Below are 21,819 nucleotides of genomic sequence, written 5' to 3'. Positions count from 1 at the left end.
ACTGCCATCCCACATTCACGTGCAGGTGAAGGTGCGAGCAGTGAGATAGACTGAGCAGGCTAGGACCCCAGCAACAGGAATTAAAGCCTAAAAGCACTAATTGGAAAAACTTTCAGGGTTGAGATGCTGGGAGAAGCTCCCAGGCTCACAGAGTTTCTTGGAGAGACCCACAGGGTCCTGGAGGGTGCACAGGTCCACGTACCTGGGAGCCAGCACCAGGGGGGCCTGGTTTGCTTGCGGGAAGCAGCAGAGGGGACCGAAATCCAAGAGAGAGCGGAACAAGTGCCATTGCCACTCTCTGACCTTGCCCCCACATACAGCCTCACAACCCAGCAACTGGGTCGCCCCAACCTTGTGGACACTTAAAGCTCCGCCCCTCATATGTAACAGGCGCAAACAGACCAAAATATGGCTCAAGAAGAACTCAAAGCCCCAGAGCCAATACTTCTAAGCAACCAAGAGATAGCCAACCTATCAGATGCACAGTTCAAAATACTGGTGATGAGGATGCTCACAGAACTGGTTGATTTTAGTCACTAATTAGAGGAACAAATGAAGGCTAAACTAATTGAAATGAAGGGAAATGTACAAGGAACTAATAGTGACGGGAAGGAAACTAGGACTCAAATCAATGGAGTGGACCAGAAGGAAGAAAGAAATGGCCAAACAGAAAAGAATGAAGAAACAAGAATTCAAAAAAAAAAATGAGGAGAGGCTTAGGAACCTCCAGGACATCTTGAAACCTTCCAGCATCCGAATTATAGGGGTACCAGAAGGGGAAGAGGAAGAGCAACAAGTGAAAAACTTATTTAAGCAAATAATAAAGGAGAACTTCCCCAGTCTGGCAAAGGAAATGGACTTCTAGGAAATCCAGGAAGCTCAGAGAGTCCCAAAGAAGCTGGACCCAAGAAGGAACATACCAAGGCACATCATAATTACATTAGCCAAGATGAAAATGCAGGAGAGAATCCTAGAAGCAGCAAGAGATAAGGGGACAGTCACCTACAAAGGACTTCCCATCAGACTGTCAGCGGATTTCTCAAAAGAGACCTTCCAGGCAAGAAGGGGCTGGAAAGAAGTATTCCAAGTCATGAAAGACAAGGACCTACATCCAAGATTGCTCTATCCAGCAAAGCTTTCATTTAGAATGGAAGGACAGATCAAGTGCTTCTCAGATAAGGTCAAGTTCAAGGAGTTCATCATCACCAAGCCCTTATTATATGAAATGTTAAAGGGACATATCTAAGAAAAAGAAGATAAAATACGAACAGTGAAAGGACAGTAAACTCACAGTTAGTAAAAACCACACCTAAAACAAAGGCAAACTAAGAGGACAGCTAGATCGGGAGTGGAAACATAGAAATGGAGATCACATGGAGGGTTAGCAACAGGGGAGTGGGAGGAGGAGAAGGGGGGAGAACGTACAGAGAATAAGTAGCATAGACAGTACGTAGAAAATAGACAGGGGGGAGGGCAAGAATAGTATGGGAAATACAGAATCTAAAGAACTTGTGACACATGGACATAAACTAAAGGGAGGGAATGGTGGGGGAGAGGTGTGCAGGGTGGAGGGGAATGAAGAGGGGGGAATGGGACCACTGTCATGACATAATCAATAAAATATATTAAAAAGGAAAAAAATAATAATAATAACCAAGAACTCAGAGGTTAAATCACTTGCTCAGCCACTAAAACATGGCAGAGGCCAAAGTCAAAGGGAGGTCAACATCTAGAACCTACCTTCTACTGCTAATACATCAGACTACCTTAACACAAATACAGCAACTTAAGAAAGGTCTAGTACACTTCTGCATCATTTGGTCAACACCAGTCAGGACTGCCACACTAGAAAAATGAAAACAGTTTCTTTGTGAATATAGCAGACCAGGTAATGAAAGTCTGGGTAGGGTTTGTCTAATCAGCCTCAGCCTGATAGGCACACTGCCTCGTGTTCTGATTTTGGTTTTGCTTCTTCCCTCCTTTACAAAACATCTTAAGTATTTAAACACCCCTCTCACTTCAATATGAAACACACCGAAACACTAAGCTAAAAAGGGAAACAAAATATTAAAAATGATTAAGTAAAAAAATCAAAGTTGTATCATATCAGCTTTAAATGTTTCTAAAGCATCTTCCCAAATATGACCTTATAGATGTGGGTAATGGATTATACTGTCTGTAAACTTCCCAAGTATTGTTTGTATACAATCAATATTCTTTAGGAATAGAGCCAATATGAAAGTTTACTGAACAGATTTCAAACTGAACGGCTTTTCTAGTGTTTAGAATATAATTTCAACCTACTTTTAAGAAATTAAAGGAAAAAAAACAGAAGAACTTAGTTTTATGATCACAAAATGCTTTTAAATCACTGACATTTCCCTAGCACCTGATATACCTTTTAATAACTCTGCATATGAAAGAGGCAATATATACATTTAATATATTTAAAAGAAACAATAAGGGTATCTTTAGTGTATTAAATTATCCAAATAAAAATAACCCATTTTATTTTTTTACAGCTTTAAAATGATAATGACAATTTTAGATCTCAGAGCAGAGTAGCAAATAATCACAATTTCTAAGTCTCTTTACTCAGGTACTACACTCAGACAATCTTTCAAATACATCTCAAATTCTTGGGTAAGGCAGCTGCATCACCTACAACAGTATCTATATTAATATAAATGTACAATGGATGGTAGATTGAGGCAGAGAGCACTTAAATAAAAGCGAATCTTCGGGAAGAGTTAATCTGCAGTGTTCTGATACGTGGATAAGTAGCTATGTGGCAAAAGAATACATTATTTGAATACTGAGCTTTAACACAGCTATTGGAATCAAATCACAATGCTCTACTAGTCAATGCTGGGTAGGTACAAATGAAGCCACTGTAGATGGTTGCCCAAAGTGCAGATGCATCTGCTAAGCTGAACCTTATCATAATTGAAACAGTTCAAAAAGCTCCACATTTAATTAAAAGCTAAGGAATTACCAAATAACTATGAAAGATTCCTGACCACCCACTGGGTAGGAAAAATACTTAAAAGGACCAATATTCCCCACCTGTTGTATGAAACCTGGACAATCTCATTCTCTAAAGTGGAACTTGTGACTAGGGTGATCACCCCATAGTAACATGGCAGAAGGGATTCTGCAGATATAATTGAAATCAGCTGTTTCTCACACTGAGGCTCTCCTGGATATGCTGAGCAGCTTCCCTCTTGCTGCTCTCAAGATTCTGTCTTTGATTTTTTCTTTTTTTATTTATCTTTATTTTTTATTTTGTTGTTCAGGTACAGTTTTCTGCCTTTTATTCCCATCCCAGCCCAACCACCCAGCCCTCCCCATCTCCCTCCCATTTCCACGCCCCCTCTTGTTTTTGTCCATGTGTCCTTTATACTTGTTCCTACAAATCCTTCCCCTTTTCACCTGAAATTTCCTCCCCTCTCCTCTCTGGTCACTGTCAGCCTGTTCTCTATTTTAGTGTCTTTGGTTATATTTTGCTTGTTTTGTTGACTAGGTTCCTGTTAAAGGTGAGATCATATGGTATTCATCTTTTACCACCTGGCTTATTTCACTCAGCACAAACTGCTTTCCAGTTTCATCCATGCTGTTGCAAAGGGTAGGAGTTCTTTCTTTCTGCTGCATAGAATTCCATTGTGTAAATGTACCATAGTTTTTGGATCCATTCATTTACTACTAATGGGCACCCAGGTTGCTTCTAACACTTGGCTCTTGTAAACTGTGCTGCTATGAACACTGGAGTGCATAGGTTCTTTAGGATTGGTGTTTCAGGGTTCTTAGGATATTTTGACATTTAGTTTTATTATCACCTATCTAGTTGTGGAGCTCTTTTTAAATCCTACATGGAGTTTGCTGAGCTGCTCAGATGATGAGCTTCATCAAATTTGGGACGTTGTGGGGACAATGTGGGACTTGGTGCAACTGTGCAGGTAAAAGGGGGGGTGAAAGGACTCTTACTAGCACCTTATGTTTTTTAGATTAAGAGCTGGAGATTTCAGGGACACAGCTGATGGTGCTGGAAACACAGGGAGACCTGCCCAGCTGAGAACAGACTACGAAGAGGAACTGGAGAAGTAAGTTGTGAACTTCTCTTTTCTTTCTTCTGCAGGGTAGTACTTCTGAATGGTTGCTCTGAAATAGGCCTGACCCGGCAAAGATCCATGTGCAAACCAATTCATGTCAACATGATCAACAAATTTCCTGCAAACCATTTCCAGGAACAAGAAGGTTGTCAGTGAAAAAAACGCAATTGTGGATGTGTTTATCTTGCCACAAAGTTTGTTTTTTTTCCTGGTGGAGATCTTAGCTTGTGAAAAGAAACTCAACACTGGGAGGAAGAAGATGGTGGCAAGGTAGGAGGGAGGGGATTCCACTTCTCCCTACACGAGAGAAAAACCTAGCCGATCTGTGGAGGAACAGAGCAAACAGCCAACAGTACCACAGCATATATGAAAATAAGAGACCAAAAACTGTAGTAGACACTGAAAAACCAGAAGTTAAGGAGAGTGCTTTAGGACAATAAGGGCCCAGGGATCAGTGCAGGGACCACAGAGGCTGCAGCCCCAGGCCTGGTGCCCGTTGGGTCTGCCACTGGGCTCTTGGGAGAGAGCTGGGTCAGCCACTCCCTCCCCGTCTGGCAGCACTGGGACAGACCTGATTGCTTGAAGTAGCAGAGAGGGGAGTAAGGACTAAATGGCAAACACAAGGGGACTGTGAGCACCTAGGCATAGCCCTAGGAGGAGTGCATGCCTGAATCCGTGCAACCAGAAGTGGCCTGGCCAGGTGCACGTGCCTGCAACCGGGGGAGAGAGTATGCTTTGTGGAAGGCCCAGAGCCCACACCTATGAACCTGGAGAGAGCGCACTCTTAGAAAGGCCTGGATCCCACACCCAGGGCCCTGCGGAGGAGCACTGGGCTGGCTCTGGATAGAGTGTGAGCCAGAACGACTCAGTGCTGAACAGGAAAAGAAAAAAAGGGATACCAGTTCCCCCTCAGCCTGCTGTAGCCAGCAAGGCCAGAAAAACGGGTCCGGCCAGTTTGAAACCAACAAGAGGTTTTTTTGGTTTGCTTGATTTTTTTTAAGCAATTTTAAAATTTTGTTAATCTTTATTATTTTTAATCTCTCAATTCCTTTTGCTTCTCTTTCCTTCTTTCTTGTTTTATTCCCTCTTCCTTTCTTTCCAATTTTATCTCTTCTTCCTTCCTTCTTCTGCCTGGTTTTTTCACTTTCTTTTCTCTTTTTAAATACCCACAAGTGAGACAAAAAAAGCTGGAACTGTGAAAAGACCAGAGTTGGACCCAAAGAGGGGGCATCCCAACAGCTCAGACAGTGAGACAAATTTCACTTTGCTATTACGGAGAACCTGCAAGTTACTGCATATTTGTAATATTATTTTTCATTATTGTTACATCTTTTATTTGAATAGTATTTTAGTATTCTTCTTCTTTCTGTTTAGTCTTCTTTGCTTGGCTGGTTATACTGTACCATTTGACAGGTTTCCCCTGTTCTCTCATACATAGTGCATTGCTAATTTACTGCCCTTCACTTCACTTGTGTCCCATTAGCACACTACTAGAGGTCTTATACTCCCTATTCTTGTTATCCAGATCTCATAAATTCTGCCATAGAATTGTTGCTCTAATATTATTGTAAATAATAGCTGTTCCATACTATTATAAATACTACACAACACCCCTCCCAGATCTTAGCCCACTTCACAGTTTCCTGAACTCTATTACCATAGTGGTTAACTCTATTCTCTCACACACTACACCTATTTACTATCCTTTACTCTCACCTTACCTCAGAATCTGCCTCCCACAACCTCACTGCTTTCTAGATCCAACTCACAATTCTTCCCTCCCCTACAAGAGTCCTATCTTCTTTCCTTTCTATCTTAAACATGGCTACTTTGGCAGAAGATCACGGTTAACACTATATACAGCCAAAGGACCTCCTATCTCTTCTCTACCCGCTGCTACTGTAAATAGCATAGAATATTCTCTTGCTGTCTTAAACCATTTTGCCTTACCCCTCCAACTGATCACAAAAAAGAGTAGGTGGAAGCTATGAACACCAGGATACCCGAAGGAGACTGCACCACTGAATCTCACAGGTATTCTCCCACAGAAGTTCACACCATAAACCTAGGGAGCAGACGAGATCAATTTAAGAAGCTGAGGCAAATAAAAAGACTCTCACAAACAATGAGAAGACAAAGAATCCCCAAATGAAACGAAAAGAGAAATCATCAGAAAGAATGCTAAATGAAATAGAGGCAACTCAACTACAAGGCACTGAGTTCAAAGCAATGGTTATCAGGAAGCTCCATGAGCTCACAGAGAATTACCAAAAGCTACAGGAAAACTACAATGAACTCACTGAAAACTATATCAATGTGAAAAAGGAAATACAAACTATCAACAACGGCCAAGAGGAAATAAGGAATTTAATTTCTGAACCGAGAAACACAGCAGAAGGAATCAAAAGGCAGCTGGATGAAGCGGAAGATGGGATCTGTGAGCTGCAGTAGAAGGTAGAAAAAAACACCAAAAAAGAGCAAGAAAAGGAAAAGAGGCTCAGAAAGAACGAAGAGGGATTAAGGGAAATGCAGGATAATATGAAACGTAATAATACCCATATAATAGGAATACCAGAAGGAAAAGAACAAGAGCAAGGGATAGAAAATCTGTTTGAAAAAGTGATGATGGAAAACTTCCCTAATTTGATGAGGGAAAAAGGCAAACAAATCCAGGAAACACAGAGTCCCAATCAAGAGGAACGAACCCAGAGGCCCAATTCAAGACACATAATAATTAAAATGGCAAAATTCCAAGAAGAAGAGAGAATCTTAAAGGAAGCAAGGGAGAAACAGGAAGGAACATACAAGGGAGCCCTGATAAAGTTAGCATCAGACTTCTCAATGGAAACGCTCCAAGCCAGAAGAGAATGGCAAGACATATTCCAAGTAATGAGAACCAGAGGCCTGCAACCAAGGCTACTTTACCCAGCAAGGCTCTCAATCAAGATAAAAGGCCAAATAAAGAACTTCCAAGACAAAAGAAGTCTAAAAGAATACATCTCCACCAAACCAGCTCTGCCAAAAATGCTAAAGAAAAGGAAGGAAAAGAGAGAAAGAGGAACACAGGTACAAAAATGGCAATGAATAAGCACTTATCAACAATAATTTTAAATGTAAATGGATTAAATGCTCCAATCAAAACACATAGAATAACTGATAGGATGAAAAAGCATGACCCACACATATGCTGCCTACAAAATACCGACCTCAGGACAAAAGACCTACACAGACTGAAAGTGAGGGGCTAGAAACAAATTTTCCAAGCAAATGGACAGGAAAAAAAGCTGGGGTAGCAATACTACTATCAGACAAAATAGACTTCAAAAAAAGATCCATAAAGAGAGACCCAGAAGGTCACTTCATAATACTCAAGGCAAGAATCCACCAAGAAGACATAAACATTGTAAATATATATGCACCCAACATAGGAGCACCCAAATATATAAAGAAAATCTTAGAGAACTTCAAGAAGGATATTGACAGCAACACAATTAATAGTAGGGGATTTTAACACCCCACTGTCAAAAATGGACAGATCTTCCAAACAAAATATCAAAAAAGATATCGTGGCATTGAACAACGCCCTAGGTGAAATGGACTTAACTGATATATATGGAGCCCTCCAACCCAAAGAAGCTAAATACACATTCTTTTCAAATGCACATGGAACATTTTCAAACATAGACCACATGACAGAACACAAAACAAGCTTCAACAAATTCAAGAAAATTGAAATCATACCAAGCATTTTCACTGACAAAAAGGGACTGAAACTAGAAACCACTTTCAAGGGAAAAAACCAAAAACAGTGAATGTGATGGAGACTGAATAGCGTGTTATTAAACAATGAATGGGTCAAGAATGAAATTAAGGAAGAAATCACAAAGCTTCTGGAAAAAAATGAAAATGAATTCACAACTCACAACTTATGGGACACTGCAAAGGCAGTCCCGAGAGGGAAGTTCATAGCAATACAGGCCTACCTAAAAAAAGATAGAAACATTTCAAACAAACAACCTAACCCGAAGCCTACAAGAACTCGAGGAACAATAACAAAGACAGCCCAGAGCTAATAGAAGAAAGAAAATAACCAAGACCAGAGCAGAATTAAATGACATAGAGACGAAAAGCACAATTCTAAGAACCAATGAATCTAGGAGCTGGTTCTTTGAAAATATAAACAAAATCAACAAGGCTCTAAGCATGCGCATCAAGAATAAAAGAGAGAGGACTCAAATAAACACAATCGAAAATGAAAGAGGAGAGATTACAACTGAGACCACAGAAATACAAAGGATTGTAAGAAATTACTACGAAGGACTGTATGCCAAGAAATTTGAAAACCCGGGTGACAAATTTCTAGAAAAATATAATCTTCCAAATATAATTCATTCCAAAATTGAATGAATAAGAAGTAGAAAACCTGAACAGACCAATAACAGGAGATGAAATTGAAGCAGTTATCAAAAACACTCCCATCACACAAAAGCCCTGGACCAGATGGGTTCACAGGAGAATTCTAAAAAGCATTTAAGGAAGACCTAACCCCTATTCTTCACAGACTATTCCAAAAAATCCAAAATGATGGAAGACTCCCAAACTCTTTTTATGAAGCCAGCATCATCCTAATTCCAAAACCAGATAAAGACACAACAAAGAAAGAAAACTACAGGCCAATATCCCTGACGAACATAGACACTAAAACCTTCAACAAAATATTGGCGAATTGCATCCAACAATACATTAAAAAGATCATACACCATGACCAAGTGGGATTCATCTCAGGGATGCAAGGATAGTTCGATATTTGCAAATCAATAAACATAATCCATCACATAAACAAAAGCAAAGGCAAAAATCACATGATCATATCAACAGATGCAGAAAAAGCATTTCATAAGGTACAGCACCCATTTATGATAAAAACACTCAGCAAAGTGGGAATAGAGAGAGCATTCCTCAATATAACAAAAGCCATACATGAGAGACCTATAGCCAACATCATATTCCATGGGCAAAAACCAAACTCTTTCCCACTAAAATCAGGAACAGGACAAGGCTGTCCACTTTCACCACTTCTATTCAATATAGTATTGGAAGTTTTAGCCACAGCAATCAGGCAAGAAAAGGAAATAAAAGGCATCCAAATCGGAATGGAGGAAACAAAATTGTCATTGTGTGCAAATGACATGATAGTGTACATGGAAAATCCTAGAGACTCAGCCAAAAAACTGCTCCACCTAATAAATAAATCTGGCAAAACAGCAGATACAAAGTCAATATCCAGCAATCAAAGGCATTTTTGTACACCAACAATGAAACAGCAGAAGCAGAAATCAGGGAGGAAAATCCCATTTGATATAGCAAAAAGAAAAATAAAATACCTAGGAATAAACCTAACCAAGGAGGTAAAAGACCTGTATGCAGAAAACTACACAACACTGAAGAAAGAAATCAAGGAAGACACAAATAAATGGAAACATATACTGTGTTCATGGATTGGAAGAATTAACATCATCAAAATATCCATACTACCCAAAGCAATTTACAGATTCAATGCAATACTTATTAAAGTGCCAATGGCATATTTCACAGACATAGAACAAACACCTCAAAAATTTATATGGAACCATAAAAGACCCCGAATAGCAGCTGCAATTTTGAGAAAGAAGAACAAAGTAGGAGGGATCACAATACCTGATACCAAACTGTATTACAAGGCCACTGTAATCAAAACAGCCTGGTACTGGCATAAAAATAGGCACATGGACCAGTGGAATAGAACAGAGAGTCCAGAAATAAACCCAAGTCTCTACGATCAATTAATATTCGACAAAGGGGGAGACAACATAAAATGGAGTAAAAATAACCTCTTCAACAAATGGTGTTGGGAGAACTGGAAAGCTACATGCAAAAAAAAAAAAAGAAACTTGAGCACCAACTTACACTATACATAAAAATAAATTCAAGGTGGATTAAAGATTTAAATACAAACCATGACACCATGAAAGTCCTAGAGGAGAACATAGGCAGGAAAATCTCAGATATTTCACACAGCAACATTTTTACTGACATGTCCCCTAGAGCAAGGGACATAAAGGAAAGAATAAACAAATGGGATCTCATCAAAATAAAAAGCTTCTGCATGGCTAACGAAATAGTACAAAAATAAAAAGAAAACCAACCATATGGGAAAACATATTTGCCAATGATACCTCAGAGAAGGGTTTAATCTCCAAAATACATAAAGAACTTATAGGACCCCACTCTAAGACGAGCAACCCAATTAAAAAATGGGCAAAGGACTTGAACAGACACTTCTCCAAGGAGGACATACAGAGGATCCAGAGACACATAAAAAGATGCTCAATATCTCTAGCTATCAGAGAGATGCAAATTAAACCCACAATGAAATACAACTTTGCACTGGTCAGAGTGGCCACCATAAACAAAGCAACAAACAACAAATGTTGGAGAGGTTGTGGGAAAAAGGAGACCCTACTTTGCTGTTGGTGGGATTGCAGACTGGTACAACCACTATGGAAAACAGTATGGAATTTTCTAAGAAAACTAAAAATGGATCTGCCTTTTGACCCAGCAATTCCACTGCTAGGATTATACTCTAAGAACCCTGAAACACCAATCCCAAAGAACATATGCTCCCCAATGTTCATAGCAGCACAGTTTACAATAGCCAAGTGGTGGAAGCATCCTAGGTGCCCGTCAATAAATGAATGGATCAAAAAACTATGGTACATTTACACAATGGAATTCTATGCAGCAGAAAGAAAGAAGGAACTCCTACCCTTTGCAACAGCATGGATGGAACTGGAAAGCATTATGCTAAGCAAAATAAGCCAGGTGGTGAAAGAGAAATACCATATGAACTCACCTTTAACAGGAACCTAAACAACAAAACAAACAAGCAAGCAAAATATAACGAAAGACACTGAAATAGAGAACAGGCTGACAGCGACCAGAGGGGAGAGGGGAGGGAATTTCAGGGGAAAAGGGGAAGGGTTTACAGGAACAATTATAAAGGAGATAAGGATAAAAACTAGGGCGGCGTGGAAATGGGAGGGAGGTGAGGAGGGTGGGGTGGGTAAGCTGGGATTGGAATAAAAGAAAAATGTACTTAAACAACAATTAAAAGAAAATAAAGAAAATAAAGAAAGAAAGTCTGGGACGTCGTTTCTTAAATATTCTCCTGGTGGCTTTAAAGAAGCATGTTGCCATGCTGTGGAGACAACCATATGATAGGAGATGGCAAATAGCCTCTACGAGCCTGAGAATGTCCCCCGTTGATAGTCGGCAAGAAAGCAGGCACCTTGAGCCTCCACTTGTAAGGAGCTGAATTTGGCCAAGAACCAGCGAGCTGGGGGAGGAGCTTTGGCCTCAGATGAGATCGAAGACCCAGACAACACCCTGACTTCAGTCTGGCAAGAACTCGAGCAGAGGACGCAGAGAACACATGCCAGACTGCTGAGCCACAAAACTGTTAGATAATAAATTTGTATAGTTTCAAGCTGCTATGTTTGTGGTAATTTGTTATGTGACAGGACACTAATACAGATGCCAAAGAAGGAAACTTTCAAGACTTTTCATCTTGAAAATGATGGCTTCAAAGTGTTACATGAAGTCAGATAATTTCTCTTTGGGTACTTATCATTCAGTAACTCATTCAAAGTATTTATTAAATGCCTACTTTGTTCCTAAAGTAGTATGCTAAATTCTGAGCACAAAGGGTGAGCAGGAGAGTAGGTAGATGGGGAAGGAACTAGGAAATGGCAAGGCCAGGCCTTGTTCTGAAGATACTGAGGATCTAGGCTGGGTACCAAAAGAATGAGTGACAACCAGGTCAAGATGACATTAGCAATCTGAATGTCTTGAAGTTCAACCCCAGGGCAATCATGTAAAATGATGGGTTTCAATCCTATATATCAAAAATCAGCCAAGAGTGGAGGAAATCCCAGTCAGACACAAAACAATATCCAAGATCTGATCTATATCAATTAAGTCAAATCACCTGGGGTAGAGCCCAGGTATCCAGGTTGATTTTAGCCGCAGTCACAACTAAGAACTATTTAGATATAAAGCTTTTCAGATTCCTGTGAAGATCAAAATTATTGTCCCAGGCCTGGGCTGCACCTCAGTCTGAAGGTGAGGCACTATGCTGTCCTCACAATGGGGAAGGGTAAGAAGTTAAGGGCAGGCCTCAGAAGAAGAATGCCAGTGGAGACTAGTCTTTGTGAAAAGTACTGTATGATCCAAAATAATTGAAATTAAGTGTTAAAGATCAAACAGTAAATGAACCTTGTAATCATTGGCAGCAAATTTACTATCCTGACCACATTTGACTTAAGCTAGTATTAAAATATGTTGAAATGTTTTGAAGCACCAGGCTAGATCAGACAAGGAAAAAAATTCCTGTAATGTCCTGATTAGAAAAGTTAGGATAATAAATCCTATTCACATTTTTTTAATGTGCATGCCCAAAGAAAATGGATATTATGTTCAGTTAGTTGCTCCCATACAGGCCCTAATCATGGTAATGGGAAGTCTAACGTATGTTTCAGAAGGGACTACTTCACTAACATTCAGTTACAAAAGCACGCACTCAAACAGATACACACGTACTTACATGTAATGACTAAAGGTAGAAAAGGCAGCACTTAAGGCTTTTGTATTTACTGGCTGATCTTATAATTTTGAAAATTACAACAAAAGTATGAATACTGTTTTTGACTTACAAACCCACCAAATCATTCAACCACCTCCCACTGTACTTCTCTAATCCAAAACTGGCTTAACAGTTAAAATAAAAGTTGCCAGTGAAATGCTCTTTTGATACATGTTGAGAAATTTTACGAAAGAATGAATCAAAAATATTAATATTAGGCCCTGGCTGGTGTAGCTCAGTGGATTGAGTGCGGGCCTGCGAACCAGATGATCGCGGTTCGATTCCCAGTCAGGGCACATGCCTGGGTTGCAGGCCAGTTCCCAGCAGGGGCAGTTCCCAGCAGGGGATGCACAGGAAGCAACCATACATTGATGTTTCTCTTCCTCTCTCCTTCCCTTACCTTCTAAAGATAAATAAAATATAAAATTAAAAATATATATATATTAATATTAAAACAATTTTAAATAAGTGCTTTAATAAGATCTGCCCTTATTCCTTTGACCTTGAACAACTTAAGTTCATTACTATTCAATGAATTTGAGAAACATGTGGACTGTGATCGCTACAAAGAAGCCTTTTAGAAAATCCTTCGATTCTTCTCCTTGCATTCCTTTAAAGAAGGAGCCAAGTGTTCACTGGAAAGATATCAACCTTGCTAACTATTCTTTGGAATCATTCTTTCCTTTTTCCCTGCCTAGACCCAAATGGTCCACATTATCAACTCTGCCCCTGGTAGCGGTGGCTATGGAACGAGTATGGTACAGAAGAAAAAATGTGACCTTCATGATTATACACAAATAACCAAAATTATGTATTTTTAGTCTGAAAACAGAAACCTGCTTTTAAACATACTTTTCTACAAAGGCTAGTTAGTTTTATGTATCGTAAAAGAATGACAGTAACAAATGAAATGTAAGCCCAGAAGGGCATGACACTGACAGGAAGAAACAACAGAAACAACAAACACAGTGACACCTGGTATTTGTTTTATGCTTATGATGTGTCAGGAATTGGTTAAATGCTCTACATATATTAATTAATCTTCATAATAGTCCTGAGGCAGAATACCTAGTAACAGAAATAATGGTATCTTGTGCTGCTCTCCACTTAATGTGCCATTTCAGAAGAAATAGCAAATGTTTTTCTTCAGGAGCTTAAAAAACAACAACGAAACAACACCTTGGTATCAGGGTGTCTCAAAAATCTGAATTCACCTCCCCACCTCACTCTCCAAATCAAAGAGTATGTTCCAACTGCGGTATAGAACCGAAAGTTCCTGTGCTATTTTTAAAATCAAGAATTCATTATATATTAGCAAACTTTCAGCCACATTTTACTATTTGGCACCTTACGGCCAGAGAGTCTTAGACCTGCAATTCTATCTTCAAAGTACATGTCACAGAACTAACATAAGGGAAACCAATTTCTGTGTAAGAGACACTCAACTACTAGTGCTTTCACATTAAAAACATGAATAGCTGTCTATGAAAACCATAAACCCACTACACAAGATTTCAGATTTTCAATTTAACAATCAGAGACTGATGAGGTAGAGTTGGAAAGAGAAGATAGGGACAAAGATGTGTGGCAAAGTCTTGGTTTCCACAGAAAAGATGTGATAGATGTTTGCGTATAGATGTGTGGGGTGGTTTGCAAGTTTCTAGATAAATGTCTTTTTTGAACACACCCTAAGAATAGTCTATCATTAAAAGTACACTGCTGCTCTCTTGGACGTACCTTTCTCACATCTGAACTCTTTGGTTCTGTTGTCCAGGTTATAATTCTAGAAACAGCAAGTCTGGTCTCACTAGAGTTTATAAAATCAGTTGGATCCATCTGCCTGGCAAGAGACTCAATGTACTTCAGGATTGCAACTTTGACCTGAAAGATCCAATAAGTATAAGCATTAAGTACACTTCATGAATCTTTGAATAATTCTTAAGTGGTGATCAGAGAAAAGTAATAAACACTATTGAGGAGACACCTTCTTTTACCAGGAGTTATGGTTCCACATGGAGCCAGCATCAATGAGGAGAAAAAGCATGGAATGACTGAGAGGTAAGTTTGGGAACTGGAAGAGTGGTGTGCAGGTCAATGCTCTTCATGTTTTTGAGTGCCATGCCTGCAGGGAAGGCTGCGCCCTGCTCTTTGTGTGTGCCGCAAGACACTCACAGGGTCGTAGCCCATGTGGGGAGGCTGTGGGATTTCCAGCTCTACCACTGACTGGGATGGCCAAGCACAATGCTATAGTTAGTTTTGATTTTTAGACATTCTAGAGACCAGAGGTGTCCAAGCTTTTGGCATCTCTGGGTCGCACTAGAAGAAGAATTGTTGTTTTGAGCCACACATTAAATACACAAACACTAACAAAAACTGATGAGCAATAAAAAGGCTTTAAATAAAGTCATAATTTTGTGTTGGGCCACATTCATAGCCATTCTGGACTGCATGTGGCCCATGGGTTGGACACTTCGATGAGCCATTTCTTGCAAGGCAGCATGTTCAGTAACCAAGCTGATATTCTGCTCTAACTTCTTCATTGATGTCTCAACTGGTGTTGACCTCAGGGGAAAAGGGTAATTATTAACTGGGCCTATCTTAAAATACCAACAAAAGTTCAATGATTAAAGACCAGATGGTGTACATGACTTTACCCAAACGAACACAAATCCTCCCTTCGATTTAGTTTTATTACAGGTATGATTGTATAACACGTAATGAGTAATTTTCATGTAGTAGAAATAATGGCATCCTGTGCTCTCCACTTAATGTGCCATTTCAGAAGAAAGTAGCTAATCTTTTTCATCAGGGGCTTAAAACACAATAACAATGAAACAACACCTTGGTATCAGGGTATCTCAAAAATCTGAATTCACCTCCCCATCTCACTCTCCAAATCAAAGAGAGTATGTTCCAACTGTGGTATAGAATTGAAAGTTCCTGTGCTATTTTTAAAATCAAGAATTCACGATATAGTAACAAACTTGCTAGTATTTTAGAGTGTTACTATTTTTAAAAATTTCAATAAAATACCTACCTCAACAAACCAGAATTTTCTATTGTAACAGAGTAACAATACCCAAATGATCGTAAGGACATGGAAGAACTACAGTTTTTCAACATTGCTCGTAGGAATATAATACAACCACTTGAACAGTTTAAAATAATATTAAACATACACCTCCCCAATAAATCAGCTATTTCTCTACTGAGTACTGAACCAAAAGAAATGAAAACACGTCCACAAAGAGGTGAACGAGAACACTAGCAGCAGATTTATTCATAACAGCAAATACAAGTCATGTGAAAAAAATTGACTTCTAGAGGTTGAATTGCAATGCCAAATCATTACCAACCTTGAGGTTAGGAGTCTGAGTTTGATCCACAATAAATCTCATCAAAATGTTAAATTGCTGATCAAATGGAAAGGAGTCCCTGGGTTTGAAAAAAAGAAAAAAGTGTTTGTTTTTAAGGAAAAGTTTATAACACAGTATAAAACCATACAAAAAGAAAAAAATATACCGTTGTAGATTACTCTAATGTATGTAAAACCAAGCCTGTTCCCATTTTTAAACAGTACTTTTCATCTTAAATACTAAAGTAATACAAATTACATTAAAAACTTAGAAAAAGGGAAATCTTATTAAACATCTCAAAACACATACTAAACTTCTCTATCTTTCTAAATATTGCTTACCCAGAACACACTGCCAGTTCCCAAATCTGATTTTTACATCCTGATTACACTGCCTATAGGTGTAAGGTTAGTGGACCTTGCTTAGCTAACTATGTTGTCTTCCTTGGTTCTAGCTGGGTAAGTGCTTATGATCTCTAATTGGTATAGTCACAAGAACGCCTGTGGAATACTGAACAAGAGAAATACACACTCAGCTACAGAAACCTAAGGGTCCCAGAAGTCCCTCTCCTACTCCATTTCTTCTGTTACTGATCTGATCTCTTTGGTCATCTTACATATGTGGCCCAACTGACTAACTCTGAGGGCGCTTGGCCAACTAAAGTCAGCGCTCTCTCTCCTTCCTTTAAAATGCCGCTATTACTAGTAGCAGTATAAAATTGCACAATGGAGCCCATGTGGATAAATGCAGACAGACATACCACTGACACTAACAGGAAACATAATGCAATGCAAACATCTATTAAATTGAGGCTGAGTGATTGCACTGCTGTCTTTGGACTCTCCTAGAGACTTTTTTCAATCTACAGAAGTATATTAAAAAGAAAAGATATCCAGGTTCAAAAATATAAAGTAAAAAGACAGATGTGAAATTTAAATGAAATAATAAAAGAAAAATGTAAAGCGTGTGGCACATCCTAGTATTACCAGCATTATAATTACTAGTAAGAAGTAAATTTGAACCAATAGCACATCCTTTTCTACTATATTTATTTGTACCCAGGAAGTTCTGAAGACCACTTCTGGAAGTAAAGTATACTTCAGTATACTACATGATTTAAATAACTCACATGGTTATAAATTAAATAAAAAAAAAAAAAACAAGGCTGACAAACCACACAGAGAAATCTTTCCTCCGTAGCAAATAACTGATGTATTTAACCAAGAAACATGCCCTGTTGTTAGGTATAGCCAAAGGACAGGGAACCAGGCAGATCTGCAATCAGGTCTAACACTGAGCCCCTGAATCCTCACTGTCTGATCCCAAAGAAGCTTAAGCAGTTACACCTCTGTAGCTGAGAAAAAGGGAATGATAAACATGCATTAGAGGCTTAGACCAAATATAATGAGAACAGGATTCTTAAAGGAAAGACATTCAGGAAAACTAACAGAGTAACTTTTTCTTAATCACCAAAGGTTAGGAATATAATCATAATATTCTTGCCATCCCTAAAGAATCTGAAATGGATCTTGTCATTCATGAATTCACTTAAATTAAGCATGTGACCTACAGGCCAAGTCTGGCTCACAAATGTTTTATTTGGTTTTAACAGTGTCATAAAAAAAATTCTTGAATGTGTTGCCTTAGTCCACATTTTGGACCATCCTTGAAAAGTCTGGTACCACTGGGCCCATGTTCCAGCACAAGTGACTGCACCTCTCCACCCCATCCATGACCCTCACTCTTATCTACCTCATTCATTTCCCGTAAGCTGGATCAACCCAGACTATGTGACCAATGTCTTATAAATCCAATGCTATACTGATACAGGAATGTTCCCTACTTCTGGCTTATATGTGAAATACATATATTTTTAAAGGCTGAACCCACAGAAACAGAGAACAGAGCAGTGGTTGCCAGTGGTTAGGAAGTGGGGGATATGGGGAGATGTTAGTTAAAAGGTACAAACTTCTAGCTGTAACATGAATGTAAGTTCAGGGGATCTAATGTACAGCATGGTAATTATAGTTAGCATTACTGTGTTACACACTTGGAAGGTCCTAAGAGAATCGACTTCAGGTGTTCTCACCACCACTACAACAAAAAAATAATCATGTGAGGTTGAAGAAGTGTTAACTAACACTGCAGTGGTAATCATTTACCAATGTATACATGTACCAAAACCATCACATTGTGCACTTCAACCTTATACAATGTTCTATGTAATTATATCTCAAAAATGGGGGGAAAAATGGTCTGCTCCATGAACACTTACCTCGTGACATCTAGAGCCTTCTGAACTTTTGCTTGCACAGATCCAAGTAAATCCGCCCCCATTTTCTTAAGTAATTGTGTGAGAAGAACAAAAAGCCAGTCTTGCAAGTCATCCTTATGAATTATTATAAAATCAACAAGAGTCTCCAAAAACATACTGAAAACCTAGACACAAATGAAAACCAAACATTTCACATGATCCATAATTTCCTCCAGAGTCTCCAAAACATTAAAAATGCCTACACTGGCTTTACCCAGTCTCTTACAATTAGGTTAACACTGTTAACAACTAATCACACTATGTAAGAGAAGTGTATTTAAAAAAATAAAAAGAATTGGAACTTACTCTCTGATGTGAATTCCACCGCAAACCAGGCCATGCAACAAAACAAATTCCATGTTAGTTCAGAGTGAATTAATACAATTTCATGCAGTTTTTTCAAAGACCTGAAATGGCTACAAATTGATAACATATTCTCTCCTCCTCCAATATGCCTTTAAAATTCAGTACAGAGAAAAATAACTTTGCTGAAAAGTACAAAAACCTTTGCTGAAAGGTTTATTTATTTTTAAATTTTTAAGTATTAGTTTAATGTAGGGGTCTCTCTCTCTCAAAAAAAAATTTAAATCATCATAATTCTATACTATTACTGTACATTATTTAGCATTCAAAAATACTATCAAGACTTTTAAGTCTTAAAATACTATCAATACTTGAAGACTTTCCATCAAGATGACAGAATAGGTAGACAACATACTCACCTCCTACCATGACCACAGTATTAAAAGTAAATTATAGAATAATCAACCTTGAAAACCACTGGAACACTAGCTGGTCATAAGTCCTATAAATAAGGGTATAAAGAAACAGCCACAGCAAGACTCGTAGGAGAGGCCAAGACCCAGAACGGGCTTGTCCCACACCCCTGAGTGAAGGTTAAGAATCAGGAGGGATAGTTGGGCTGTGGAGGACCCCCTGAGATGCTAAGCTCCCCAGCCCAGGGCACCAGAGGTAGAAAGATAAGTCCCTTAACATCAGGCTGTGAAAACTAGTGCAAACAGTGTGTGAGAAAGAGACTTCTAGAAAAGAAGGCACTGCATGTCTTAAAGACTCAATTGCTCACAAACTCTTTGAACTTGGAGCTGCAACGCTGGAGTAGCAGCTCTAGAAGTCCCAGGGACGTAAGGGGATCACTGAATTCACTGGCTTCAGGGCAATGGCTGTAGGGGTAGGAGTTCAGACAGCTCTCTCCTGGACATAAGTGCTGGCAGGTGCTAGCCGGTGACAAGTCTAAAATCTCCAATAATCTGGCTAACACTGTTTAGTGCACCCTGATGATTCTGAGAACCAGCTTCACCCAAGCCATGTGCCAGGCCTGACCCTCTTTCAGTGGCTGTTCCATACAAGCAGATGGACTGGGCCAGCACTGCAGAATTTCTTAAAATCTCTCAAAAATCCACAAACCACAAACAAGCAGCAGCTGGTCTCAGCATTCCCCATACCTCTTCTAGTGGCAGCCAGCCGGTTTATGGCACAGCCATGCCCAGGCACCTCCAAGGCCACCACAGGTGGCTACCAACTGCAGGTCACTTTATAGCTCCTAATAGGTATCCCCTGAGCAGACACAGACAGTGGCTGACATGGGTATGCACTTGAGTCCCTCCCAAAAGGCCCCAGAACCAACACACCAGGCAGCCAGCTTGAGGTGCTCAGGCCACATCAGAGCACCACTCAACCATCTCCATAAATGACACACACAAAAGAAGACTTAGCAGGTGCCAGAGTATGGTTGCTCTGTGGGGTCAATCCCTGGGGAAGAGTTGGTCGTGGCCAGCCCTCATAGCCAGTTTTCCTGAAGGTTAATCTTGCACACTGATGTGCCAACAGCAATCAAGGCTACAAAAAGGATAGAACACTACACAAAGGACACCCATGGAACAATCTATTCTGGTGACAGGGAGTTTGCACCACATGATTCTGCAGGACACCTACTACTTAAGGCCAGTTTGCCAAGACTGGGCGATGTGGCAGATCCACCTAATGCATTTAAAAAAAAACAAAAACAAAAAGGAGAGGCAGACAAAATGAGGAAACGAAACATGTCCAAAATGAAAGAACAGAACAAAACTCCAGAAGAAGAACTAAAGAAAAAGAAGAATGCCAATCTACTACATACAGAATTCAAAACACTGCTTATGAGGATGCTCCATAAATTTTAGGGAAGAATTAATGATCTCAGTGTCAACTTCAAACAGAAGATATAAAATTAAGAAAAAAACTTGTCACAAATGAAAAACCACTTTAACTAAAAAAAAAAAAAAATGTATTACATGGAATCAACAACAGATTAGAGGAAGTAGAGGACTGAATCAGGGACCTGGAAGACAAGGCAGCAGAAAACACCCAACCAGAACAGCAATAAGAAAAAAATAAATAAATTTTAAGTGACCTCTGAGACAACTGACGCATACCAACATTTGTATCATGAGGATGCCAGAAAGAGAGGACAGAGACAGGAAGAGATGGAAATCCTATTTGAAGAAATAATGATCAAAAACTTGCCTCATCTGGCAAAAAAAAAAAAGTGTATACAAAGGCCAAGAAGTGCACAGTCTCTCAAACAAGACGAACCCAAAGAAATGAGAGGAGAGTAAAAATGGTAGGGATTTTAGAATGTATATGAACTTAAGTGACCATCAGCTTTAAAAACAGACTGCTAAAAACACAGCCTAGTATATATGAAGCACAGGGCATCCCCAAACCAAAAATCTACAGAGATATACAAGAAATAAAGAGAAAAAGATCTAAATACAATACTCCAAAAGTCAGCAACATACAAGAGAGGAGAGTAAGATAGTGAGGCAGTAACAGAGAACTACAAAAACAATCATAAAACAATAAATTGGCAATAACTGCATCCTTAATTTAAATGTAATTAATTAAAATATAAATGGACTAAATGGTCTAGTCCAGGGATGTCAAACTCACTTTCACCAGGGGCCATATCGGCTTCATGGTCGCATTCTAAGGGCCGAATATACTTTAGGACTGTGTAAATGTAACTGCTCCTTAACCAGGGGCAAGAAGCTCGTCGCTGCTGGTGGGCAGAAACAAGGTGCTGGGCCGGATGAAATAAGGTGGAGGGCCGGATTCAGCCCATGGGCCTTGTGTTTGCCACCTGTGCTCTAACCAAAAGACAAAGGGTGGGTAAAGGAATAAGAAAATAAGACTCATACATATATATGTGTATAAGAGACCCACTTCAGATCAAAAGACAGAGACTGTAAGTAAAGGGATGAAAACAGATTATTTCCAAAATAGACTTTCAAACAAAGGCTGTAACAAGAGACAAAGAAGTACATTTCATAATGATAAAGAAATTAATCCAACAACAGGATA

At 39.2% G+C, this 21,819-nt stretch overlaps 1 protein-coding gene across 20 annotated transcripts in view; it reads right to left on the bottom strand.

The window, feature by feature from the left end:
- CLASP1 (cytoplasmic linker associated protein 1) overlaps positions 1 to 21,819 on the bottom strand; it is a 283,994-nt gene that overhangs the window by 54,753 nt on the left and 207,422 nt on the right. For 13 of the 20 annotated variants that reach the window (XM_037049839.1, XM_037049841.1, XM_037049849.1 and 10 more), the window contains 4 exons: positions 18,766 to 18,768; positions 18,421 to 18,584; positions 16,146 to 16,224; positions 14,527 to 14,670 (listed from right to left, as the gene is read on the bottom strand). In XM_037049839.1, the coding sequence (XP_036905734.1) occupies positions 14,527 to 14,670; positions 16,146 to 16,224; positions 18,421 to 18,584; positions 18,766 to 18,768 (390 nt within the window). The remainder of the gene's footprint in view (positions 1 to 14,526; positions 14,671 to 16,145; positions 16,225 to 18,420; positions 18,585 to 18,765; positions 18,769 to 21,819) is intronic. The other 7 variants (XM_037049840.1, XM_037049844.1, XM_037049850.1 and 4 more) reach the window with 1 other exon arrangement.

Source organism: Sturnira hondurensis, unplaced genomic scaffold (genome assembly GCF_014824575.4).
Source record: "Sturnira hondurensis isolate 20B ecotype Veracruz unplaced genomic scaffold, ASM1482457v3 Scaffold0006496, whole genome shotgun sequence".
NCBI classification, from domain to species: Eukaryota; Metazoa; Chordata; class Mammalia; order Chiroptera; family Phyllostomidae; genus Sturnira; species Sturnira hondurensis.
Note: the sequence above shows the minus strand (reverse complement) of the source record. Positions and strands in the feature narration are given on the sequence as shown.